Source organism: Papaver somniferum, chromosome 6 (genome assembly GCF_003573695.1).
Source record: "Papaver somniferum cultivar HN1 chromosome 6, ASM357369v1, whole genome shotgun sequence".
Taxonomy (NCBI): Eukaryota; Viridiplantae; Streptophyta; class Magnoliopsida; order Ranunculales; family Papaveraceae; genus Papaver; species Papaver somniferum.
The window spans coordinates 123903890-123927499 of record NC_039363.1 but is presented as its reverse complement, the minus strand read 5'-3'; the positions used below and the strand labels follow the sequence as shown (position 1 = coordinate 123927499).

At 37.8% G+C, this 23610-nt stretch overlaps 1 protein-coding gene across 1 annotated transcript; it reads left to right on the top strand.

Annotated features, from left to right (window-relative positions):
- Positions 1-354: 354 nt before the first annotated feature.
- On the top strand, positions 355-2408 carry LOC113289149 (F-box protein At1g47056-like). The gene has a single exon (XM_026538335.1). It carries the CDS (start codon positions 525-527, stop codon positions 2232-2234), a length of 1710 nt encoding a protein of 569 aa, XP_026394120.1. The 5' UTR covers positions 355-524; the 3' UTR covers positions 2235-2408.
- Positions 2409-23610: the final 21202 nt, after the last annotated feature.

Sequence of the window (23610 nt, the reverse complement as noted above, 5' to 3'; positions counted from 1 at the left end):
ATCTTTAACTACATTCACAGCACATTCATACCGATACAGTTTCATCAAATTGCGCTAGCTAATTTTTGCGCTAGCTAATTTTGCTTATGTCCGTTACAAATTATATTCATTACATTTGCTCCCACTGATTTTTACATGTACTTGTAATTAATATATTCATATCATACATTCGTAACGGGGTCCCCACGTATAATACATGAATCATCCACGCAACCATTATAATACTGACATTATTAATGAGTAACCCTCCTCATCATTTCATGAAATTACAAAATTTTCATTAAACAAACACTAACCAACAAATTTAATTAAATACAGTGGTATAGAGTTATATAAACAGAAAAAAAGAAAATCATAAATTTGTCTGGAGGTTCATCCTTTTCTACAAAGCAAAAACCCAAAAAATCTTTCCTTCTATATTAAGCTTTTTCATTTCCCGTTCCTTCGGTTGGTAGGTATTAGTCCATCTCACCGAAAGATAAGGTTAGAGGAGAAGGAGAAAACAGATTTTTGTTTCTCTTCAAATGGGCTCGTCTCTCTCATCTCCTTCATCTTCGACCTCATCTTCTTATCATTCAGGAGGAGGAGGGATTCAAATTCAATCATCGAACTCAAATCCGAGGTCAAAAATGAAATCAGTATCAGTGATTTCACCGTTAGAAACAACCGATGAAGATGATATGGAAGTCGATCTTGAAGATGATTTTGTTAATCAGAAAAGAATTATTGTTATCGAATCCAACAACTGCACCGGCAACAAGATAGATTACTTATCTGAGCTGCCTGATGAATGCATAGCTTATATTTTTCAGTCACTTGGATCTGGAGATAGAAAAAAATGTTCATTAGTATGTAAAAGATGGTTTCAGATTGAAGGACAAAGTCGTCATCGATTATCACTAGATGCAAAATCAGATCTACTCGCTGTAATCCCATCGTTATTTTCTAGATTTGATTCTGTTACTAAACTTGCTTTAAAATGCGATCGGAAAACTACTAGTATTGGTGATGATGCTTTGATTTTGATTTCATTTCGTTGCCGTAATCTTACACGTCTTAAGCTAAGAGCATGCCGTGAATTAACGGATACTGGAATGATTGGTTTTGCTAAGAATTGTTTGAATTTGAAGAAATTATCTTGTGGATCTTGTACTTTTGGAGCTAAAGGGATGAACGCTGTTCTTAATCAGTGCGCGGCGCTGGAAGAGTTATCGGTGAAGCGGCTCCGGGGGATTACGGACGGAGCTGCTGCGGAGCCGATTGGACCTGGTTTGGCTGCTGGGTCGTTGAAGACGATATGCTTGAAGGAGTTGTATAACGGACAGTGTTTTGGTCCTTTGATCGTTGGTTCAAAGAAATTGAAGACCTTGAAGCTTTTTAGGTGTTCAGGGGATTGGGATAATCTGCTGGAGTCGATAGCTGAACGAGTCAGTGGATTGGTTGAAGTTCATTTGGAGAGGTTGCAGGTTAGTGATCGTGGTCTTGCTTCGATCTCGAATTCGCCGAATTTAGAGATTCTGCATCTAGTTAAAACTCCTGAGTGTACAAATATGGCGCTGACGTCGATTGCTGCTCGTTGCAAGCTTCTTAGGAAGCTACATATTGATGGGTGGAGGACTAACAGGATTGGAGATGAGGGTTTGATTGCTATAGCTAAATCTTGTTCAAATCTTCAAGAACTTGTATTGATTGGTGTTAATCCAACTTGTCTGAGTTTAGGACAACTTGGGTCGAATTGTTTGAATCTAGAAAGGTTAGCGCTTTGTGGAAGTGAGTCAATTGGTGATGCGGAGATTTCGTGTATTGCTGCGAAATTTGTTGCTCTAAGGAAACTATGTATTAAAGCATGCCCTGTTTCTGATTCTGGCATGGAAGCGCTTGCTGGTGGTTGCCCAAAGTTGGTCAAGGTGAAGATTAAGAAGTGTAAGGGTGTAACTTGTGATGGTGCAGATTGGTTAAGAGCGAGCAGACAGGCGTTGGATATAAATTTGGATATTGCAGCAGTTGAACAAGTTGATGCAAGTACTAGCGATGGTGGTGCTCAAGAAACTGCTGCAGAATTCACACCATTGTTCAGTCAGAACGCAGCTGCTGGTGGAGCTGATGTTGCATCTAGCAGCAATGGGCGATCTGCTTTGCCCAAGGCGAGGTTAGCCTTATTTGCAGGGAGAAATTTTGTTGCGTGCACATTTGGAAGATGGGCAAACAGTAACAATGGCTCTCATAGTAGTTAGACCAGTTTATAATGTTTGGAGAAAAAAATGTATTGTACTTGTTTTAATTGTTTTGCCAAGTGTGTGCGTGCGTGCTATGTTGTTGTATCATGTTGTTTATTCCTTCCAAATTGGACCGAACTGTTAGAAATGACAAATCGTTGGAGGTTTGATGCTCCAATTTTCTTTATTGCATTTCATTTGTGATTCATCATTTGATAATCTATTTTTTGGCCATTCTTGAGACAATGTGTTTCTATGATTCAGAACTCTAACTTAGGTTTATCATATTGCAAATTTGTTTCGAGTTGTAAAATGCAGGTATGTAAGGTGATAGGCTTGTTAAAGTGCAGGTTTTTCTGAAGCCTACCAGTCAACCTCTTCACTGACCCCAGCAGCTATTTGTCTCAGATTCTGTGGGCACTAAATCTCATGCTAGCCATGGAAGGCATTGTGGATCCTTCACCTTGAGTTGACAGTACAGTGCTCAGGTTTGATTTTTGTTATCCGGAAAACAGTCACTTGGTTTATCAGTTGTTTTTCCTCAGAATCTAGCTAGTTCGAAAAAGTTGTTTCTTGCTTTTGGATATTATACTATTCAATTGTCCATTTTGTTGGTTACTGCTTTAGTCATGGTCTTTTATAGCCCAAACTCAAATTGGGAGCTTGATGGAATCTCAAGTTAGATATGATCAGTTTTTATGTATTCTTTCTTGGTTACAGAATTTGATAAATGAAGTAGGTTAAAAAATATACTACATTATGCTGTGTGATGTGTTTCCACTTCATAGTCCATATACAAGCATGTTGAGACGACATAAGAGCCGATTATGTCAACGCATGATTCATAAAAGCCCTGCATAGAGATGGACGACTGAATAGCTAAGTTTGGTTACTAGTCTAAGGTAGAGTTGCCAAATTGTTCAGACATTCTTGGTTATCTGTAACCCTGTTTCGTTTGCAGTTATGCTATAGAAAGTAAAAATCTCTTTTCTAATGTAACATTTGTTTCCTGTCAAGTTAATTGTCAAAAAGGATACTCCTGCAGTCAATTTTGATCTTCCATTGATGGATTGCATGTCAAAGACGGTGACACTGACATACCTTAGAACGTGGAAGTAAAGAAAATGCAAAAACAGAGTGGCAATGGAGTTGAACTGTCCAAGCAGATTTGAAAGGTACTTAATGCTTGAATAACTTCTGCATCAGTAACATCGGTTGAACAAAAATGTTGAAATTATTCACATTTAAGCAGGGATTGCCAATGAAACAACAAAAAAAAGGTCGACTAGAATTAGATACCGACCTACAGTACTGGCCCCTCCCTTGGATATTTCTGCTTGAAGCCCTTTTAGAGCGTTACTAGTCAAAAACTATATGGTTGTCAACTGTGTCTCCACATCTCTTTGCTGGTGACCATATAGCTTAAATGCTCGTGTGCCAAACCTTTCTGGTCCAATATCGAACACTTGGTTTGTTATTTCAGTTTGACCCTGGCAGAATGTCCTTTCAACCATTTTACACAGCGTTCTAACTGGTCTCATTGTCAAGTCATTATCCTGGGGTTTTGATGGTTTTTTCTGGGATTTTTTTTTGTCAAATCTTGTTCCACATTTGATTTGTTCTTAGTAGAGATTTAAGTCATTGACTGCATTACCCACTCAATGAGCTCCACCTGTGCTAGTCTTGTATTCGTACTTCTTTACCCTGATGTCATGGATATGTATTAGAAGGAATATCCCATATTTTCATGCATCTTGCACATTTTAGCATTAGCCAAGACTTTTAGCAATCATAATCGAGAAACGTATACAAAATAGCAGTAAATTGGTGTCTCTTCATGGATAATGGAGAGTTGGTCTTACACTTGTCTTTATACTACATCAAAGTTTCCAAATGGATGTCTATTTTGAAATTTTGAATAGAAAGCTGGGTTCAACGGAATAATAGTCCGAAGGCTGTTTCTTTCTTTTATTTTGAAACGTCAAGGACTGTTGTATTTACTGCATGTCATGCTACATTTGTTCGTTCTCTCTTTGTTGAAAGCTACATGTCGGTTGGGTATATGTAACTGGGCTCTTTGTGCAACCAAACGCGCAATAAAATAAGATGTTAGCGGCTGAAATAGGGCATTGATTTGTCGTTCTATTTTGAAACTCGATGGATGGCTTGTAGTAGTAACATTCTCTTCGTTGGTCACTGTGTGACACAGTCCACCAACTCCTTGTATGTTGACATTGAATTTGGGGGATGCTTGTAGATTGGATTTAAAACCAGCACAATGATCAGTCTTCCTGACACAGGTTTGTGAACAATTTGCTCTGTGTCTGTCAAGAGGTATTCAAGACAACAACAAAGTTTTGGAAAATGCAAGGGGAACTCAGAAACTTTCACTTATTTTGATGGGAAGATGGGATATATTCCAAGGACTGAAATTGAGGCTACTCCTCTTGCTGGTCCCAATAGTCAATGTGATAGGCTGGCTTATCTGGTCTGCTAGTAAATCAGGTAAGCTTAACTATCAAGGAGGCTTATAAGTTATAACTATCTTACTTTTAGAATACTAACGGATTTGAAGCTAATATTTTGGAAATACGTTCATCTCACCAAGTTCCACATGCGTACCAAAAATGAATACATTCCTAAATATAAAACCTCACGATCTGCGGTCTTAATTTCAATGGCTAAAAATTTGTTGATTTTCAACGGCTCATTTTCAAAGTAGTAGATGATGGTGTCATACGTCTTATAATACACTCATTTTCGGTAGGAACGTACAGATTTGTAAGAGAATCATATCCTCAACGTGTGAGATAGTGTGAAAATAAAAGTGTGAAGGGATCCCTCCTCATCCTTAGAAAGGACCGATTCACTTACGGAGTCTTAATTGTCCTCAGAATATCAAAACTTTTTTTATCTTAATTGTCCTCGGAATATCGGAACCTTTTTATGGCTCCCAAAACTCAACCGAGTTTACTTAAACGAGTCTTTGTATAAGAAGGGAATTGGATCTCATCCTGGATGTGCCATAAGAGCAAATCCTATGGGTAGTGTCACTCTTTCAAATGAAGGAGTGCACTATCAATTAGGCCAAATTAGAGACTTTTATGGGTAGTATTTAGTCCCCTTTTCACCCAAACACGTTCATGCACTCGTTCTTTTAAACGAGTGGTTGGAAGTGGAACACTAGACGGGGACTGTCCCCCGTCATGCAAAATAACAACAAACGGGAAACAGTGTCCCGTTAGTAGAAGAAAATCTGGATTGGACTGGGACAGTCCCCCGTCTATAACATTTTTGACTATCTCACGGGGGACCGTCCCCGGTGAATGTTTCATTTCTGTTTTTTGAATGTTAAGGTTTCCCTCCCATTCTTATGTTATTATTAAATTTTGAATTTTTTTTTGTTAACGGTGGACCGTCCCCCGTTTTGCTTCAAAAAAAAATTCTCACATGAGACCGTTTCCCGTGTAGTGCTCTTTTTTCTTTTGTCCATAGTGGATTCACTCTTTCATATGAGCGAGGGGTCCTTCATATGGGCGAGTTAGTCTCCAAATGGAGACTACCCATAGGATATGCTCTAAGGATAAGAAGGAAAAGATTTTTGGTTCATCTGAAAAGAAAGAAATGGTGCTGTCTTTAACAATAAAGCATTTCAACTCTGGAATCTTAGCAAGAGCTATTTAGAATGCTACGGAATATCAATTGGTGAACAACATGGGCAAATCTGTTTGCAGTGCCATAGATTTTTCCACAACCAGGTTTTCACAAGTTAAATTGTGATGATAATCATTTGCAGGTATCGGTGAAGTTGGTCAAAAAGATAACGGTGATTACTGTGCTGGCTATGCTCAACATATTTTTAACTTAAAGCACAAAAGAAGGTACCTTGTTGATTTATATTTACCTCGCGTTTTTAGGGGCCACTCAAAAGGATTTAGGGGCCAATAATAAAACAAAAAAGGTCACCCAAAGGAAAAATGTAGTCAACCCTTATCTCGCGTAATTCGTAATGGCAAAATTACTCTTATATATTCGGAGGATATGATAACATTTTTATCCTCCGATTTCAATCAGAAGCCAAAATATTACCCAGACTTCCGATTGTAGTCGGTGCAGTATTAGGATGATTTCTGTTTCATTTTTTCCATTTCTTTTTCATTTTTGAGTTGTTAGAGTTATAGAGAAGAAGGTGAAGGAAAAAAGGGAAACCCCATTTTATCACTACAAAAATGGATGGATATGAAGAAGAAGGTGAGAATCATGGCGAAGACGAATTGGGGTATATGTTGAATGATCCAAACTTTTGTGGAGAGGAAAACCTAGACGACCCTTTCATGGAAGAAAATGGAGAATCGCCTGATATTGAAGCTAACGATGCATGTAAAACACAGGTATTGTGTTAAGAAACTCAAATACTCGATTTGCATGCGTTTGTGTGCTTTTGTAAACAAGAAAAACCGATTATTGCATGCATTGAATGCCATGAACTACCCAGATTCGGTAGATAATTTCTCGAATAAACTTACGAATATAACACACTGAGTACCAAATATGTATATTCGGTAGTTCCAAGATAGTAGTTTACTGCCGAATATGAGAAAAAACCCCAAACTGGTTTTCCAAAAAAATCTACATTCGGTAGTTATGTAGAGTTATTTACCTCTGAATGGCCCCAAAAACGAATTCCTCAAAAAATTTCAAAACTCAGTATTCTTATCCTTTACAATCGGTAATAGTTTAACATTATTTGACTGCCGAATATAACAGTGGCCTCAAAATAAAATTTCCGAAAACTTGAAAATCGGATGTTTATCGATTAAAGTTATCTCCCGGTTATTTATATTCGGCTGTTTTACTATATATTTTAGATTCCGATTATATCATTTTTTGCACTCAGTAAACTGTGTACATTCATTTGCATAAATCAGGTGTTTTGGGTAACCGATAGGATTCCGAATATAGTATATTCGGCATTTTGACTTATTTAATAACCTCCGATTATTGTATAATAATTGGTTGCTTTCATATGCAGGCCGTTGAAGAGTTTGTTGATGATTTCTATTTGAGGCCCGACACTTCCCTATACTATGCAAACGATTTGGTATACTCATTACTACTTTTCTTTTCTTTTCAAAATTTATATGTTAAATGGTTATGCTTATTAGATTTATCGGTCGCAAAAAATACAATGTTGTCTCCCGAATGTAGGAATCAGGCTCTTTGATACACGTTTTGATTCCGAATATTATAATCGGTTGGTAATGATACACGTTTTTATTCTGAATATTATAATCGGTAGAACTCTTAAATATCTATCTAACGATTTGGTGGGTATTTCGAGGCACGGCTATATTTTTTTTTGAAACTATGTAATCGGAACAACAGTATTATAACACTTCAATCTGATTAATCATATTCGGGAATTCCATATTTTATCAAACCGCCGATTAATATTACAAATTTGAATTTACAACACTCAAACATCACATGTTATTCTTTTTTCCCAGTCTGAGATGCAACAATCAACGCGGCTTCGAAAACTAGAAACGACTCTCCTCTCCACTTGTAATAAGCATCTTGTGCCGCAAACCTGTCGTCTCTGTGCCTAGCAAGAATACGGTTGTACTCGGTGCACAATTTTATAACATGGTGCACCCTTGAAGAAACATGGGATGGTTCATAATTGTGGCGTGGATTCTTGTACTTACCAACAAAAGGACCCAATGAAACGTTAATCCTAAATATACGATCGTCCTGCTGTTCTTTGGGTAGATCTTTCACAATGTAATAATTTTTTAACCATTCGGTCTCTTCCTCAACTTGTTTTAATCTTTCTCTATGATGGAATTGTTCTTGACCTTGCTTCTTAGCCTTGATTTCCTCTTCCTACTCCTTCGTTGCCACTAACGATGGTTTAATTTTTTTGGGTTGTTTGTTCCTTTTTTGTATTTCTTCTTCCATTGTTGCAATTGATGTAGTTGTTCGCTTGCATCTTCGAAGTATGTTGTCGATTGATGATGGACTTTCCATTGAAAAAGTTTTTCATTCTGATTTTTTACTAGATAATAACTGAGAGGGGTTACCCTCCTTATATAGATTAGAGTTCCAACGTCTCTAATTTTTGAAAATATGGCCGTTGAGGTTTCTGAAAATATGGCCGTTGAGGTTTCGTATCAATGATGCACTACAATCGGTTGCTAATGATACACGTATTCTCTCCGAATAGGACATTCAGTAGCGAACTTAAATTTTTATCTACCGATTAGGTTGGTATTTCTAAACACGACTATATTATTCGGAGGATAATTTTTTTTTGTAAAGTCCCGAATGTACGATGGCCCGAAAATCAGAATTTGGAAAAAACTGATACTTTTCAAATTTTGAACTTGCAATAATCGGAAGTAAACTTAGTTACCCAAACTTCCGAATATGGGTTGTCTAACCTTCTATATTGGCCCTTGGAACCACCTAGAGCCATGGCATGGTTTGTTTTGAACTTGTAATATTCGGAGGATAATTTTTTTTTGTAAAGTCCTGAATGTACGATGGCCCAAAAATCAGAATTTGGGAAAAACTGATACTTTTCAAATTTTGAACTTGCAATAATCGGAAGTAAACTTAGTTACCCAAACTTCCGAATATGGGTTGTCTAACCTGCATGGTTTGTTTTGAACTTGTAATATTCGGAGGATAATTTTTTTTTGTAAAGTCCCGAATGTACGATGGCCCAAAAATCAGAATTTGGGAAAAACTGATACTTTTCAAATTTTGAACTTGCAATAATCGAAAGTAAACTTAGTTACCCAAACTTCCGAATATGGGTTGTCTAACCTTCTATATTGGCCCTTGGAACCACCTAGAGCCATGGCATGGTTTGTTTTGAACTTGTAATATTCGGAGGATAATTTTTTTTTGTAAAGTACCGAATGTACGATGGCCCAAAAATCAGAATTTGGGAAAAACTGATACTTTTCAAATTTTGAAGTTGCAATAATCGGAAGTAAACTTAGTTACCCAAACTTCCGAATATGGGTTGTCTAACCTTCTATATTGGCCCTTGGAACCACCTAGAGCCATGGCATGGTTTGTTTTGAACTTGTAATATTCGGAGGATAATTGTTTTTTGTAAAGTCCCGAATGTACGATGGCCCAAAAATCAGAATTTGGGAAAAACTGATACTTTTCAAATTTTGAACTTGCAATAATCGGAAGTAAACTTAGTTACCCAAACTTCCGAATATGGGTTGTCTAACCTTCTATATTGGCCCTTGGAACCACCTAGAGCCATGGCATGGTTTGTTTTGAACTTGTAATATTCGGAGGATAATTGTTTTTTGTAAAGTCCCGAATGTACGATGGCCCAAAAATCAGAATTTGGGAAAAACTGATACTTTTCAAATTTTGAACTTGCAATAATCGGAAGTCAACTCAGTTACCCAAACTTCCGAATATGGGTTGTCTAACCTTCTATATTGGCCCTTGGAACCACCTAGAGTCATGGCATGGTTTGTTTTGAACTTGTAATATTCGGAGGATAATTTTTTTTTGTAAAGTCCCGAATGTACGATGGCCCAAAAATCAGAATTTGGGAAAAACTGATACTTTTCAAATTTTGAACTTGCAATAATCGGAAGTCAACTCAGTTACCCAAACTTCCGAATATGGGTTGCCTAACCTTCTATATTGGCCCTTGGAACCACCTAGAGCCATGGCATGGTTTGTTTTGAACTTGTAATATTCGGAGGATAATTTTTTTTTGTAAAGTCCCGAATGTACGATGGCCCAAAAATCAGAATTCGGGAAAAACTGATACTTTACAAATTTTGAACTTGCAATAATCGGAAGTAAACTTAGTTACCCAAACTTCCGAATATGGGTTGTCTAACCTTCTATATTGTCCCTTGGAACCACCTAGAGCCATGGCTTGGTTTGTTTTGAACTTGTAATATTCGGAGGATAATTTTTTTTTGTAAAGTCCCGAATGTACGATGACCCAAAAATCAGAATTTGGGAAAAACTGATACTTTTCAAATTTTGAACTTGCAATAATCTGAAGTAAACCTAGTTACCCAAACTTCCGAATATGGGTTTTCTAACCTTCTATATTGTCCCTTGGAACCACCTAGAGCCATGGCATGGTTTGTTTTGAACTTGTAATATTCGGAGGATAATTTTTTTTTGTAAAGTCCCGAATGTACGATGGCCCAAAAATCAGAATTTGGGAAAAACTGATACTTTTCAAATTTTGAACTTGCAATAATCGGAAGTAAACCTAGTTACCCAAACTTCCGAATATGGGTTTTCTAACCTTCTATATTGGCCCTTGGAACCACCTAGAGTCATGGCATGGTTTGTTTTGAACTTGTAATATTCGGAGGATAATTTTTTTTTTGTAAAGTCCCGAATGTACGATGGCCCAAACATCAGAATTTTGGAAAAACTGATACTTTTCAAATTTTGAACTTGCAATAATCGGAAGTAAACCTAGTTACCCAAACTTCCGAATATGGGTTGTCTAACCTTCTATATTGGCCCTTGGAACCACCTAGAGCCATGGCATGGTTTGTTTTGAACTTGTAATATTCGGAGGATAATTTTTTTTTGTAAAGTCCCGAATGTACGATGACCCAAAAATCAGAATTTGGGAAAAACTGATACTTTTCAAATTTTGAACTTGCAATAATCGGAAGTAAACTTAGTTACCCAAACTTCCGAATATGGGTTGTCTAACCTTCTATATTGGCCCTTGGAACCACCTAGAGCCATGGCATGGTTTGTTTTGAACTTGTAATATTCGAAGGATAATTTTTTTTTGTAAAGTCTCGAATGTACGATGGCCCAAAAATCAGTATTTCGGAAAAACTGATACTTTTCAAATTTTGAACTTGCAATAATCGGAAGTAAACCTAGTTACCCAAACTTCCGAATATGGGTTGTCTAACCTTCTATATTGGCCCTTGGAACCACCTAGAGCCATGGCATGGTTTGTTTTGAACTTGTAATATTCGGAGGATAATTTTTTTTTTGTAAAGTCTCGAATGTACGATGGCCCAAAAATCAGAATTTGGGAAAAACTGATACTTTTCAAATTTTGAACTTGCAATAATCGGAAGTAAACCTAGTTACCCAAACTTCCGAATATGGGTTGTCTAACCTTCTATATTGTCCCTTGGAACCACCTAGAGCCATGGCATGGTTTGTTTTGAACTTGTAATATTCGGAGGATAATTTTTTTTTGTAAAGTCCCGAATGTACGATGGCCCAAAAATCAGAATTTGGGAAAAACTGATACTTTTAAATTTTGAACTTGCAATAATCGGAAGTAAACCTAGTTACCCAAACTTCCGAATATGGGTTGTCTAACCTTCTATATTGGCCCTTGGAACCACCTAGAGTCATGGCATGGTTTGTTTTGAACTTGTAATATTCGGAGGATAATTTTTTTTTTTGTAAAGTCCCGAATGTACGATGGCCCAAACATCATAATTTTGGAAAAACTGATACTTTTCAAATTTTGAACTTGCAATAATCGGAAGTAAACCCAGTTACCCAAACTTCCGAATATGGGTTGTCTAACCTTCTATATTGGCCCTTGGAACCACCTAGAGCCATGACATGGTTTGTTTTGAACTTGTAATATTCGGAGGATAATTTGTTTTTGTAAAGTCCCGAATGTACGATGGCCCAAAAATCAGAATTTGGGAAAAACTGATACTTTTCAAATTTTGAACTTGCAATAATCGGAAGTAAACTTAGTTACCCAAACTTCCGAATATGGGCTGTCTAACCTTCTATATTGGCCCTTGGAACCACCTAGAGCCATGGCATGGTTTGTTTTGAACTTGTAATATTCGAAGGATAATTTTTTTTTGTAAAGTCCCGAATGTACGATGGCCGAAAAATCAGAATTTGGGAAAAACTGATACTTTTCAAATTTGAACTTGAAATAATCGGAAGTAAACTTAGTTACCCAAACTTCCGAATATGGGTTGTCTAACCGCATGGTTTGTTTTGAACTTGTAATATTCGGAGGATAATTTTTTTTTAAAGTCCCGAATATACGATGGCCCAAAAATCAGAATTTGGGAAAAACTGATACTTTTCAAATTTTGAACTTGAAATAATCGGAAGTAAACTTAGTTACCCAAACTTCCGAATGTACAACACAAATCATGGTCATTTATCTGCTCTTCTTTACTTTACGACCGTGACTACCTCCCAGTCCTGCACGACCACGGGTTTGAGCACCTTCAGCGCTCGATGAAGCTCGAGTTCTTTTACCCGTCTTTGATACTGCCACCTTGGGCGGATTGATAGACGCATTTATGTGTCTAATATAGCTCATTTGTATATATTTTTAGTGCTCGAGATCGTACTTATTTGGTTATTTTATTTATTTGTAGGTGTTTTTGGAAGAATAAGACTTTGTGGCGAAATTGGCTAAAAATATGGCATTTGGACCTCCGTAGATAGCATACCGGAAGCTCCCCGAAGTGTACCGGAAGTACCCCAGAAATACCCCGGAGGAACCCCGAAAAAGTGCGGAAAACATCCCAGAAGAATTGCTAAAGGCACCCCTAATTTGGATAAAGGGCACCCCATTTCAGGGCATGTACTAAAGGGACACCGGAACTGGATAGGGGGAGGTCATCTTCAAAGTTTCAAAACTGGATTTTGGCGGGAAAAGAACTCTGCAGAAGAACAGTTTTAGGGGTTCGAATTTGAGCGAGTTTTAAGGAAATTAAACATCGGATTTTCACTGGGCTGGACTTCCTAGACTATAAAAAGATCAGTATAAGCAATTTAACCCAACCAATTGGGCTGGAATGACCGGGAGAATGGATCAAAGTCCAAACATGACAGTACCATGCTGTTCACTTTCAAATATTTGTGAGAGATTTGTGGAAGACTTTTACGCTAGATAACTATGCACCTAGTCTTGTTCAAGTCTTAAGAGAAGTTTGGAGCGTAATAACTGGCCAGAGGACGCGTACAAAGCAACAGAAAAGAGATTATTCTCTCAACTGCTCGAGAAGAAAAAAAGAGAAATACTCTCGGATTTGCACGAGAATTTTGGTTCTGTTGGCTATATAAAGCATTGCTTCGAGTCTTAGAGGGGTTAGAAAGTTTTAGGAGAGAGTTAGGAGGAGTTTAGAGCCGGAAACAAAGAAGTTATAGAGAATTTGTTGTTGCTGCTGCTGCTGCTCGAGGAGGAAGAAGAAGACGAAGAACAGACGCTTCTGAAGTGTCGTTCTTTAACAGTGCTTACAGCGAGAAATAGGTGTCGTTTTTCTACTGCAGTTCGCTTGTGTCGATTATAAGCTGCAATACCATTGTAACAGTGACGCTGTAACATTTATACAGCGTTGCAAACTTCTTTTTACACCATTTTCATCAATAAAAATACATTATTAAGCCATGGATACATCTTATGATTATGTTTTTGGGATGAGGAGCTAAACCCATTAGCCGAGACGACGGAGGAAGCCATTGATCCATATTGATTGGTATAATTCTAATTTTATTATTTGATTATTTGCATGGAATTGAATTTGAAATATTAGTTTTTATTGAATAGTTGTGAATTATTTTGATGAAGCATGATGGGTTTTAAAAACTTTTGATGTTTTATACTTTGTGATTACAATTATTACTTAAAAAATATATTTGAGGCAAATATTAGAATTATTTTTAAAGATAGAATTGCATGAATATTATTTAGAGTTTACTATTTAATTGGTCAATGGTGGAATCCTAGTCTTGGTATTTTCTCTAAAGGTTTGAACTATTTTATTTATTTGCCTGTTTAATTTAAATATAGAAAAATTGTTTTCTTCACAAGTCTGAAAAGACCCCTTTTTACCACTACAACTACAATCACTATTTGAAATCCATCAAATTTTTGGCACCGCCGATGCGGACCTGTGTTTAGTTAGCATTTTTTTTAGATTTATTTTTTTTATTTATTTGTTCTTCTTTACGTTTCTGGTTTTTTGTCTTTTTCTTTCAGATTCTTGAAGTTGGAGCGAAAGAAATTTTTGCCAAAGTTTTTGGTGGACATTTAAAGACTTGGAGTAAAAGGCAAAGCAAAAGGAGCAAAAGAAGAAGAATTTTATTTATTTATTTGATAAAAAGAGAAAAAAAAAGAGAGCATTTTTATTTTTGTAATTTTTTTTAGACTTTCTTTTCTTTTGTATTTTTTTTATGGACTTTGGACATTAATTTTGGACATTTTTATTTTTTTTTACCCTACGGAAGGGTACCCTTAAATACAAACTGTGTGCAGGGAAGGACGGTGATTACATATCGTCTCGGCCCCTCGGGTTCGCACACGACATAGGAGTCGTGGCCCGAGTCGACTTCAACGGTTCATCCCCGTCTGGTACGGGAGGTAAGTCCAATCGAAACACTCGCGAATCCCTGCAAGCGGTTACTGTATTCCTTAAGGTGATAATTGTTTGAGGACGAACCAGACTGTTTTTATATTCCTAGTAAAGGGCAAGGCCTGGCCTAAACAAGATAAGGGTTCGGATTTCATCACCGCTCCCTTCTTGCCCGCCTTAGGAAACGAAACCTAACGCGAACCTAAGCTAAAATTTGGACTAGAAAGAGACCTATAGGGTATCGAGCTTAACAGGACAATCATTCGAAAAATATTGGTTACTCTTTTAAGCACACCTCGAAGTTCTTGACGGTTTCTGCGAGTTGAATGCGTGACTGCGCCGCATTGGATCGGTGAGGTTTTGGGTATCAAAGCTCCACTGAGCTTCCCTCGCCTCTTCAACTTGCTTTAACTCGGATTGATTCCAGAGGGGTTTGCTTAAATTGTAACGAATTCCCTTTCGAAGGATTAGAAGCTGGTCTAGAAACAATCTAAGTGGAGCCATCATGCTTGTTGTTTGCTAGAAATCTTTAGGTTTGCTGTGGTAAAGTCGAGTCAGCCTGCTGTGTGATTGCTAGAACCTTCCTGTTAGGATTTTTATTTCTTTTTGAATTCTTTTAGTGTATGCCCGATTTTGTTAATAGGGCTTGGAAAAGAGATACTCTAGGTCGATTGATTAGCGAAAAACCTAGTAGTTCTTCTGATTTAAGCAGGGAGCTCGAAGACTCTTCTTTGGAGAGCCCTGTTTTTGGAAACTTCAGTTTTGAGAATTTCTCTCGTGAAAAGTACCCCTAGTACTCCAGTTGTGCCAACGATGGCAACTTTGAAAGATTACATGTTCCCAACTAGGACCAACCGAGCTTCATGCATTAAATTGCCAGCCACTACGGCTAATTTTGAGATAAAACCTAGTATTCTTCAGATGATCCCTATATTCTTAGGAAAGATGATGAGAACCCTTATTTCCATATTAGGGACTTTGAGGAAATCTGTGGGACAATTAGAATAAAAGACCTTACTGATGAAGTCTTGAAACTTAAGATGTTTCCCTTTTCTTTGAGAGACAAAGCCAAGACCTGGCTGAAAACCTACCATCTGAATCCATTGAAACATGGCAGGAACTTATTGCTGCTTCTATATGAAGTTCTACCCTAAGCATAAAACTGCAGCTGTTAGGCAGAAAATTAGTGCTAGTGTGCAACAAGAGGGAGAGTCTCTTTATAGGTTTTTAGAGCGATTCAATGATCTCCTATCTCAGTGTCCTCACCATGGATTTGATAATATGAAACTCGTACAGATTATTTATGATGGTTTAGACTATTCAACCAAAGCCATGGTTGAGTCTATGTGCGCTGGTGAGTTCACTAGTAAAAATGCTGATGATGCTTTTACCTTCTTAGGAGCTATCGCTGAAAAATCCCAACAGTGGGAATCTTGTGTTGAACCCCCTAAAAGACTCTTGGTCAATAGAAGTAGCACGAATATGGTAGATACGAGTTTTGCGTCAGATGCTAAGTTTGCTGCTTTGTCCAGAAGGTTAGAAGCTTTGGAATTGAATCAGTCTAAACATAGGTCTCTTGTTGAACCTATGATAGGAATAGAGCCTCTCAAGTCTCTAGTTGTGGAATAGAACCCGATAATTCATTTTGGGAAGGTCAGGTTAGTGAAGAACAAGCCCATGCTGTCTATAACAACGCTAGGTTTGAGAACCGTCAGAAGTTTGACCCATACTCAGAAACCTACAACCCTGGTTGGAGAAACCATCCTAATTTCTCTTGGTCTAAGGGCCAGAGTCAAGGCCAGTCTAGCAATTCTCAGCCTCCCCCAGGTTTTGGTTTAAAGAATTCTTCAGGTCAAACCCAGTTTCAGAACACTTCTGAGAAAAATCTCTACCTTAGAGGAAGCTATCACTATGTTAGTAAGTAACCATGACATGCTATCAAAGAACCACATGAGCTTTCAACAAGAAACTAGGCAGGAATTGAAGAATACTTCCCAGAGTCTTGCCAAGTTAGAACTTCAAGTAGGACAAATAGCTAAGTTTATAAGTGAGAGAGAAAATGGAAGGTTCCCTAGTCATACTGATCCTAACCCCAAAGGAGAGAAATCGTACAATCATGTGAATGCTGTCACAACCCTGAGGAGTGGAAAGAAAGTTGACAACAAGGTTTACATGCCTGATAGTGAACATGCTATAGTTCACCCTGCTGAGCCAGAAAATGAGGAGACTGATAGAGTCTCCAAAGAGACCAATAAGGGTCCTGATGAGCCCGGCTTTGTTCCCAGAGCCCCGTTTCCCCAACTGCTAGTTCCGACTAAGAGGGAGTCCAACTTTAATGATATATTGGAGGTTTTTAAGCAGGTTAATATCAACCTTCCATTATTAGATGCAATTAGGCAGATTCCCTCTTATGCCAAGTTCCTTAAGGACTTGTGTACGCGAAAGCGTAAGCTCAGTGTCCAGAAGAAAGCCTTCATAGCTAGTCATGTGAGTTCTATTATTCAGAATACCACTACTCCTAAGTATAAAGACCCAGGGTCCCCTACCATTGCTTGTACAATAGGTAAATACCGTGTTGAGAAAGCGTTGCTTGACTTAGGAGCCAGTGTGAACTTACTTCCGTACCATGTGTACCTTAAGCTAGGACTTGGTGAGATGAAACCTACCCAGGTAACACTTCAGTTAGCTGATAGGTCCGTTAAAGTTCCTCGTGGTGTGATCGAGGATGTTCTCATAGAGGTTGACAAGTTTATTTATCCAGTGGATTTTATTATCCTAGATACCCAACCTGTCCCTGACCCAGAGAACCAAATACCAGTGATTTTAGGTCGCCCGTTTTTAGCCACGTCTAATGCGATCATAAACTGTCGAAATGGTATTATGAATCTATCCTTTGGTAATATGACTATTGAGTTGAATATTTTTAATGTCAATAAGCTACATTCTGAGCTAGATGACACGTGCATTGAAGAGGTCAACATGATAGGAACCTTAGTTCCGAAGTCTGTACCAAACACCGAATCGGAAGATCCATTAGAGAGTTGTCTAGCCCGTTTTAGCATGGATTTCGACGATGATAGCAACATTGAACAAGTAAATGCTCTGTTGGATTCTATTCCTATGTTAGATACCGATAGATGGAAATCTAGGTTTGAACCATTACTAGCTACCGAATCTACCTTAAGCCCTTATTTCGAAGAGCCTAAAGATCCTCCTAAGTTGGACCCCAATTTATGCATTTTAGGCCCATCTGAGATTTTTCCTATAACTTCCGATTTGGATAGTGATCAGGAGAATAGGCCAGAGACCATGCTTCAAGAAAATAAGGAAGTTTTAGAGTGGACCATAGCAGCTATGAAGCAAGTAGAGGATGAACCACCTGATTATAACTTAGAGAAAGCAATTGACCTTTTTCAAGAACCCGATGGTCTAGAAATTAGGAACATTGTGACTAGTCTATGTAGAGGAACCAAAATTCTAAGTTTGGGGGTACAGAACTAGAAGAATCTCTTGAGCATTTTAAGGACTGGGAAGATCCGGAAATCCAAGCAATAATTAAAGGTTTGTCTGAGAGTAGTGAAAACCCTAAGTTTGGGGGTAGTAATGATTCTTGTGATCGTCAAGTATCCCCATTGGAAGTCCCTAACTTGGGACTCAAGCCTAGTGCATCTGAGGTATCGCTTGAGTCTATTCAGACTCCACAACCTGATCCGCCTGATACTGTTTAGGAGGAAATCCATATATTAGAAACCCGTTTTTCGGATGAATCTATTTTTCAAGACACTCTTATGAAGCCCAACTGGAGGCTCTGGATAGATCCGGTTGTCTTGCAAGAAACCTTAGATGAGGATGTGCTCCTTCTGTTCATTTTTCTGAACCAGTGCAGTTGTCTCATATTGATGTTAGCTCTATTTGGTATTATGGACCCACAACTTTTTCGGCTATTGGTATATGACTTTGGAAGGTGAAGATCCTTTTTGAGGTATTTGATGTCTGGCTGAAGACTTTAAACTTAGCACTTCTTGGGAGGTAACCCAATCTCACGCAACACGGTAATATCTTTCCTTATCTCTTTTGCTTCAAATGGTAACAGTTTCTCCTTGTTCATTTTTTTTCATCTTTAGAACATTGAGGACAATGTTAGATTTAAGTTTGGGGGTATGGGAGAAACTTTTAGTTGCACTTTTGAAACTTCTAGCGTCACATGGTATCCGGTTAGCTAAGTTTACATATTGTTTCTCACCGAAAAGATAGAAATTGGAATGCTACAGATAACAACTTATTGAGACATTAGAGAAAAAGACATTGAGATCCTTGAAATTCAGGAGAGAACTTGTTCTTTTTAGAGGGTAACCGTGATGGACCTAACCATACATGATGGAAAGGCAAGTAGGTCAGGAAATGCCAGAAAGACAAAGCAACCTCACAATGTAGTCTTAGTTACTGGATTGCGACTCTCTCTCAGTAGAAACTTATCATCATCAACAAGCGGAGCGACATCAAAATCTATGAAGAAAGTGAAGACGTTTTAGGTTTAGAAGCAACAATAGAAGAGAATAATTCAAAAATCAAAGTTGAAGTTATAAGAGCAAATGATATAAGTTGTTAGAATCCATGATACCAAGACATCACAAGTTGCGAAGATCCAAGTTTTGAAAGTCCTTCTCTCATGGCCATGTAAATTTTTGTCTTGTAATTTTTTTTATTTTATTTTAGCCAAAAAAAAAAAAAAAAATGAAAAAAAAAGAAAAAAAATGAAAAAAATAAAATGAAACATCATTACGTTCTTTTTGTTCAATAAGGCCATAGGGAAGAAGAAATTTATAAGTCAAGCAAGAAATCGAAGAGAAGAGTTAATTGTCAAGGTTCTATGAGGTTCGAGAGTTTATCATCAACAGTTGAAGACCGAAGAAGGCGTTGTTTCTACTGGGCACTGTGAGAGAGTCGAAGAAAGATGCATTTTGGTTGCTTTGTTAGTCTGCTTTCAATCTGGCACAAGATCTTTCTAGCACTGGTTTAACTCATCACACGTAATTAGTCCAGCTGTATAGCAGATGTCCCTCTCATTTTTATCTCTCTCCTAATCTTATCCAGCTGTAAAGCAGCGGACGCATCTTACAATGTTTATCTAGCTGTATAGCAGATATCTCTTTATCTAGCAGTCGTGTGGATGTGTCTCCCCTTTTCTTCAGTTAGCTTTAGAGCTGACACCTTTAATTTCTCTGGCATTCTAGTTACTTAGAGATAGGTTGAGAATATGTATGTCCTCATAGCTCTTTGGATACTTGTGACCAATTAGGAGTAAAGGTTTTGTGGGTATATCTCTAGTAAGACCTCCCGAAACTATAACTCGGCCACTAGGGCCACCTAGGGGTTTAAAGGCTTATTGCATACGCTAAATGCAATCGACGATGCCTGCGACAGTGAGTTAGGATTTTATTTTGTAGTTTCGATTTGCTCGAGGACTAGCAAATAATAAGTTTGGGGGTATTTGATAGACGCATTTATGTGTCTAATATAGCTCATTTGTATATATTGTTAGTGCTCGATATCGTACTTATTTGGTTATTTTATTTATTTGTAGGTGTTTTTGGAAGAATAAGACTTTGTGGCGAAATTGGATAAAAATATCGCATTTGGACCTCCGTAGATAGCATACCGGAAGCTCCCCGAAGTGTACTGGAAGTACCCCAGAAATACCCCGGAGGAACCCCGAAAAAGTGCGGAAAACATCCCAGAAGAATTGCTAAAGGCAGTCCTAATTTGGATAAGGGGCACCCCATTTCAGGGCATGTACTAAAGGGACACCGGAACTGGATAGGGGGAGGTCATCTTCAAAGTTTCAAAACTGGATTTTGGCGGGAAAAGAACTCTGCAGAAGAACAGTTTTAGGGGTTCGAATTTGAGCGAGTTTTAAGGAAATTCAACATCGGATTTTCACTGGGCTGGACTTCCTAGACTATAAAAAGATCAGTGTAAGCAATTTAACCCAACCAATTGGGCTGGAATGACCGGGAGAATGGATCAAAGTCCAAACAGGACAGTACCGTGTTGTTCACTTTCAAATATTTGTGAGAGATTTGTGGAAGACTTTTACGCTAGATAACTATGCACCTAGTCTTGTTCAAGTCTTAAGAGAAGTTTGGAGCGTAATAACTGGCCAGAGGACGCGTACAAAGCAACAGAAAAGAGATTATTCTCTCAACTGGTCGAGAAGAAAAAAAGAGAAATACTCTCGGATTTGCACGAGAATTTTGGTTTTGTTGGCTATATAAAGCATTGCTTCGAGTCTTAGAGGGGTTAGAAAGTTTTAGGAGAGAGTTAGGAGGAGTTTAGAGCCGGAAACAAAGAAGTTATAGAGAATTTGTTGTTGCTGCTGCTGCTGCTCGAGGAGGAAGAAGAAGACGAAGAACAGACGCTTCTGAAGTGTCGTTCTTCAACAGTGCTTACAGCGAGAAATAGGTGTCGTTTTTCTACTGCAGTTCACTTGTGTCGATTATAAGCTGCAATACCATTGTAACAGTGATGTTGTAACATTTATACAGCGTTGCAAACTTCTTTTTACACCATTTTCATCAATAAAAACACATTATTAAGCCATGGATAATCTTATGATTATGTTTTTGGGATGAGGAGCTAAACCCATTAGCCGAGACGACGGAGGAAGCCATTGATCCATATTGATTGGTATAATTCTAATTTTATTATTTATTGCAATATTATTATTTGATTATTTGCATGGAATTGAATTTGAAATACTAGTTTTTATTGAATAGTTGTGAATTATTTTGATGAAGCATGCTGGGTTTTAAAAACTTTTGATGTTTTATACTTTGTGATTACAATTATTACTTCAAAAATATATTTGAGGCAAATATTAGAATTATTTTTAAAGATAGAATTGCATGAATATTATTTAGAGTTTACTATTTAATTGGTCAATGGTGGAATCCTAGTCTTGGTATTTTCTCTAAAGGTTTGAACTATTTTATTTATTTGCATGTTTAATTTAAATCTAGAAAAATTGTTTTCTTCACAAGTCTGAAAAGACCCCTTTTTACCACTACAACTACAATCACTATTTGAAATCCATCACGGATGCCTCTTCGTGACTTTCTCCCCAAACTGGGCAGCATAATCTTCGTTATCCATATTATCAACTAGGTCTCTAGCCTCTTTGATCTTCTCAGCTGGCATGGGATCTCCGCTCTTCAGGCATGCAGTTAACATTTTGGAAACACGCTTGAACTTATTCACCTGTTTTTTATACGTAATGACATAACATCAAACGGTAATTACCTAAGATTTATAGGAATAATATAAAATGAACAAAAATATAAGAACACGCACCAGTCTATCATAACCAGCTGGTTTGTCTTTGATGATACAATTATAACTTGAACCCGCCGCAGTAGTGTTGGATTTGATTTCACGGATAACCAAAGGATGTGATACGTTGTTATACCAACTAATATAGTCTGGAGAATTTTCATCACCTCGGGTGGTTCGTCTACCAGTGTCGATAATGAAGTCATTCCTCTTATCCCAGTTATCAAGAACAGTAGGTGGGCTTGTGTGAACAATCGTGAGATTATCACCACTAGAAGAGCACAACTCCAACTCCAATTTGTAGTACTCCCCCATTTTCTCCACAGGTTGATGTTGTATATACCCGTGTTGTCGCATCACCCTAGAGGGGTTATACATCACATATCTTGTGGGGTGCCACAATGGTCCAAAATAAAGGGACAAGTCCGACCGAACATTTATATGCCCACTGGCTCGATCTTCCTTGTATGGATCAAAGCATACGTCCGAGGCCTTCAATTGGTCCAAAATCTCCCTCGTGCGAATCAACTGCTGCTCTTTTGTCCTAGAACGGTTGTCTTCAAATATATACTTTGTTCCTCTAGGAGTACCTTTGCACCACCCCGGGTTCTCTCCGGCCAACTTCAGGACAGGGAAGTGGTCATAGATCCATGCCTATATACATAAGAAACCAAGTTTTAGTAAATAGATTGTGTATATTCGGTAGTAATTTCCAAACATTATTTACGATATAATACATAGACAATACATTAATAAAAAATAGTAATTTTATTACCTCGGTTTCGTATATTTCTCTGGCCCATGAGTCTTTGTATCCAAATAGCAATTTTCCTCCATCCGCCGGTAGCCCAAGGATTGTGCCTGCTGGAATACCCTTCTTCTTCAAGTGATGAGGGACAAGATGTGATGCTTTCTTAGCAATATCCTTCTTTACACCATCTTTTCCTTTTTTGGCTTTTTGGATACCACTTGGTTGTCCTTCTTCTTCTACTCTTGGCACTGGATCAACTGGTTCAATTTCATGGTGGGGTGTAACTTGTGGAGCAGTTGGTTCTGCACTCTGTTGAGCGGCTTGTTCAACACTTGGTTGCACCCCTTGTTCACTGCCTTGTTGTTCTACACTTTGTTCAGCACTTGGTTGCACTCCTTGTTGACTGCTTTGTTCTTATAAGGTTTGTTGAGCACTTGAATTATCTTTGGCACTCCTTTCCCTCCTAGCACTAGCTGTCACTTTCTTCCTCCTTTCTCGACTTTGTCTAAACAACAAAGAAAGGAACAATATTTACAAACTATACAATCGGAAGACAAAGTATGGAAATATAACCCGAATGTACACATTCGGACGTAAAAAGACACATATTGTTCCCGAATACAAAACAATCGAAAGCTAACTAAACATATTTGCAACCGAATATGCATCAATTGGAGTTCAGAAGTTCTAAATTTTTCATCCTACACAATCGGAAGAAAAAGTACAAAACTATAACCCGAATAAAAAAATTCGGAAGTAAGAAGACACATATTTTTCCCGAATGAAAAACAATCGGAATATAACTAAACATGTTTGCAACCGAATATTCATCAACTGGAGTTCAGAAACTCTAAAATTTTATCCTACACAATCGGAGGTATAAAACATTATATTGTCTTTCGAATAAATACTGGCCCCAAAATGGGATTTT

Coding starts and splice junctions, on each gene's coding strand:
- LOC113289149 (XM_026538335.1), top strand. CDS start 525: ATGGGCTCGTCTCTCTCATCTCCTTCATCTTCGACCTCATCTTCTTAT.